This window comes from Pseudomassariella vexata, assembly GCF_002105095.1.
Source record: "Pseudomassariella vexata strain CBS 129021 chromosome Unknown BCR38scaffold_4, whole genome shotgun sequence".
NCBI lineage: Eukaryota > Fungi > Ascomycota > Sordariomycetes > Amphisphaeriales > Pseudomassariaceae > Pseudomassariella > Pseudomassariella vexata.
The window spans coordinates 70,699-74,626 of NW_024467959.1; the positions used below are offsets into that span (position 1 = coordinate 70,699).

Sequence of the window (3,928 nt, forward strand, 5' to 3'; positions counted from 1 at the left end):
GACTTCAGCGAGAGTATAATCTCAACCTATCTAACGCCGAAAACACAACTTCCTATCGATAAACCAACGAGAAAAGGGCTAAACATTTTGCTCTGAGCCAAGCAAATTGGGTCCTTCCAAGGGGTATATTGCACAGGTACCTTAGATTTGAGCAGAAATGTCCAAGAGGCGGATTTCAGTGACTCTTAACAAATTGTTAATTAGGGGAATGTGAATTAGTGTCACTGTCACATGGCAAGAGCAAACGCAAGACGTATTCGAGAGATTATTGTCCATTCCAGCTATTACTAGGTAATTAGGTTTACTCCTTCATGATATCTGTTTTCAAGTTCCCAGACAATTCTCGACAACCCCACTTGTCATTTCTCGAATTGTTTTGCCAAAATCCCATATCGCTTAAGCAGTGGTGGCATCAAACTCCAGGGCAGTGGACGGTAGGCCAGCAGCCTCGACATCCTGGGAGATGTTGTTGTCGAGCTTCTTCTGCTCAGCGGCAATCTCATCGGCGACATCAGCGCCCTGAGCCTGCTCGATCTGGAGGCGGAGCAGGGTGGCCTCGAGCTTGAGGACCTTGTTCTTTATCTTGCCGCGCTGGAGGGCGTCAGCCTCCTCGCCGTCGGCTTCGTCGATGGCCGGGTTGAAGGCCCCCTCCTCGGCGTCGTTGCAGATGCTGTTGACCGAGCTGAGGAAGTCGATGTCGGCCTCGTCCGCATTATCGATGTCGAGCGCAGAGAAGACAGCTAGGGCCTCGGCCTCGGCGTTACCGGCAACTCCGCCAGAAATGGAGATGTCGTTGTAGGTCTGCGTGGTGAAGACGCCGCGCTTGTGGGCCTTGTTGCTCAGGCTGGTCGGGGCGGCGATGGCGGAGGCAGCAAAGGCGGCCACGAAGGCGGTGGTGAAACGCATAGTGATGGATGTTGAGGCTGAAGTTTTGATTATAGTGATTGACTGATCGTATGGATTTGCTCGACTAGCGAAACAAATGTGAAGATTGACAAAAAATGATCGAGGAGTTGGCTAGAAGTGAAAGACAGCACAGCTGTAAGTGGGTGAAGAGAGAAGAAGAAGACCGGGCTGAGGAATGATTGGCTCGAAGTGTGATGATGAGAGAGAAGGGAAACCAGGTTGGAGGCCGGACAGTCGAATATCTTATAGTCTTCAGATTTCCATACGACCAGACCACCGACCTCTTGGGTTTGGCTCCTCATCCCGACGATCTTCTGCTTTCAGCATCGTGACTTGAGCCTCACGCGCGCATATTGCTCTCTCAGTCTTGGCTGCATGTGGACCCGAGACGGAACATGAGATGGTGAAGGGCTTGGCCGCTTGGCTGCGCTTGGCTAAGCTTGGCTGAAACCGTGTCTGCTCCTGTTTTCTGGATCTGCCAAGATGCCAATGAGTGTCTCGCCTAATGACAGGACGAACATTCGGATGCGCGATCGTCATAGTACAAATGAATAAGATGATACCTGGTGTTTTCGACTCTTGGCTTACATCCACTTCATGAAGGAAGTGGGCTGCGTTTTACGGCTCAATCGCGCCATCAACGTCACGGCGGGATCCCGTTAGTGCTACTCCACTCCATATGAATATGAATTTGGTGCACTATCGACTGATGATTTGTTACCGCGATTTGTTTATTACCTTGGGGTATTCTCAGTTAAGGTTATTTCAACTCACAAAAACATATTCTGCAATATTCTATCGCAGATCTAGGAAGTCTGGTTGGGACACAGCACGGCAGATCTGTATCCACAAGAGCCTGCATCGGAATTCCAGAAACACACATATCAGATGGTTTCCAGTCGCATCGATCTGTGGATATCGATTGCGCATGCAGTAGCAAAAGTCATCAACTGCATCCACCTCGTCGTAGCAGCACCTCCTTCCTGTCACATAAGTGACCATTGCAGGCCCAAAACCGAGGTCATCATAACTTCCGCAAACAGGAACCGTCTTGGCAGCTTGGCAACAGGGATGAAAAGTCAGACAAGCCAGACAAGCTCCGGGGGTCCACTTCGTCTGAAGACTCAACCTCAAGAAGGTAGGGGATTGTTTGACCGACGGCGGTTGAAGTCGGGACGGCGTCTGTGCCGAACTGGATACCCCGAAAACAATGGCATATTCGACGAAACACTCGTAAGCGCTCGGATGCCAATACCAGGAACCGATTTGTCGTCCGATATCCAGTGTTGTGATACTAATACCGGCATGAGATCTTCACGGTGATGATACTTCAACGAAGTACCGGTATGATTGAAGGGAAATGAACGAGAACGCGCTTATGCTACCGATTATGCTGATCCCGTAGTTACTAGGACGGTGCAGGTCCACCTACCAGCTTGGGATTTCCTTCTTCTCAGAACGTCAAACAAATTAGCTCCGTCGTATGTTCACTGTTCCTATTGGGTGACCTGGCCACTTGGCAGTGCCAACTGTGTCTCGCTTCTTGGTCAGTTTTTCCACTTTCTGACGGGGCCACGCTTGGGCTGATGTGTCAGAAATTTCCACTTCGCGTCTCGCCAACGTCGAATTCCATCTCCACACAACTCACCCAAATGGCTGGCCTGTGCGGCCCCTAGTTATCAGTGGTACTTTGCGCCAGCGCTGCCAGTTTTGGTGTACTCATAGACCCTGATTGGCCAATACCAAAAATCCTCAGGATGTTGAAAGATTGCCGCCATATATCGATTTGGATCTCAGGGGTCCAGAGATGGGAATTTTGTGAGGATGGCTTCAGGGGCTACAGTAGATTCGACTGACACAGATTGTCGTTCCTCTGCTGTCTAGAGAGATAAGAACCTGCTCACGAGCCACTCTATGGATGACAAAACCCCAATGACATTTCATGATTTGTAATTTATGAAATCGTTGTACATAGTCATTACGGACTGGACCGCATCAGGATAATAAGTGAATGAGCAATTTCAACCTTCCAATGGTATTCGAATCCACTTACATGTACAGCGGGAATAACGATATACTTCCCCTGCCACTCCCTGTCCACGGAAGAAGCTAGCCAATAGCCAAGGCAGGCTAACACGATATCCCGAGATATCAGACCAGCCTGCGCGAAATTAGTGTTGTATTCAATGTTTTTCGTCGTACCGCTAGCAGGGTACAGCAACTTCATCTCCGTCAGTTCATCGACGGTAAAGTGTGAGAGGCACCCTCGAAGAGCGTAGTCGAACCCGGCAGCTGACGAATTGACACCAATACTGGCATTGAACAGGGTCTGGTAATCGGGTGCTCGTAGGAAGCGAAGCTGGTTCATTCAATTGGTACTGTCATTCAGATTCAGTGTCAGGTGCAGATAAGCCACAGTGGCTTGCCGGGGTCTGGTCTATGCGAGGGTCGACAATGCATAAATAGACTGCTGTGAACCCCCTCTCTTGAAGAGCGGCAGCCATTAACTTGTCGTTGTTGAGTCCCCTACACTACACTGCTACTACCTACCTGGTAACTGGCAACCGAATTCTCTCTAACACTCTCGTCCTTCACTCTGTACTAGAAAATACCCGTGACATTCAGCAGTCTACTAATGACCCACTTGGCTTCCAGATCGTCGTAGTTATACTGCTTCACCCAGTACAGACTCCTGGCAAGGGCTCTGTTGAACAACTTGGGGCTAGTTTGACCACCATTGCCATCATCTGAGCAATGACCGAGCCCCCTCCGGCAGATTGACGCCATATACTGATGTTCTTGGGATCCTATCACAATATTTCATGTTTTCCCTGGCCCAAAGAAGAGCAGCTTGCTGATTAAGCAGTCCAACATTCTGATAAGCGTCCCTGGACTCTCTGATTTCCTTTTCGGAGAGAAAACCAAAAACGCTCTGTCGATAGCTGTGGTATACGAACATGAAGTCGTTGTCGATACTGACATTCAGCGAGGAGTAACCGTGCGGGGGAACGTCGAAAGAAGC

The 3,928-nt window shown here is 49.6% G+C and overlaps 2 protein-coding genes across 2 annotated transcripts; both read right to left on the bottom strand.

Moving 5' to 3' along the window:
- Positions 1 to 256: 256 nt before the first annotated feature.
- Positions 257 to 1,361, bottom strand: BCR38DRAFT_425445 (small secreted protein). Its single transcript, XM_040859719.1, has one exon. It carries the CDS (start codon positions 904 to 906, stop codon positions 397 to 399), a length of 510 nt encoding a protein of 169 aa, XP_040717610.1. The 5' UTR covers positions 907 to 1,361; the 3' UTR covers positions 257 to 396.
- A 1,217-nt stretch (positions 1,362 to 2,578) lies between these two features.
- On the bottom strand, positions 2,579 to 3,693 carry BCR38DRAFT_407010 (uncharacterized protein; the record flags this gene model as incomplete). Its single annotated transcript, XM_040858122.1, has 4 exons — positions 2,579 to 2,734; positions 2,960 to 3,265; positions 3,457 to 3,502; positions 3,551 to 3,693. The coding sequence occupies 4 exons, from the start codon at positions 3,691 to 3,693 to the stop codon at positions 2,579 to 2,581; spliced, it is 651 nt and encodes a 216-aa protein (XP_040717611.1).
- Positions 3,694 to 3,928: the final 235 nt, after the last annotated feature.

Bases quoted from the DNA above. Each gene is read 5' to 3' on its own strand.
- BCR38DRAFT_425445 (XM_040859719.1), bottom strand. From the start codon at position 906: ATGCGTTTCACCACCGCCTTCGTGGCCGCCTTTGCTGCCTCCGCCATC.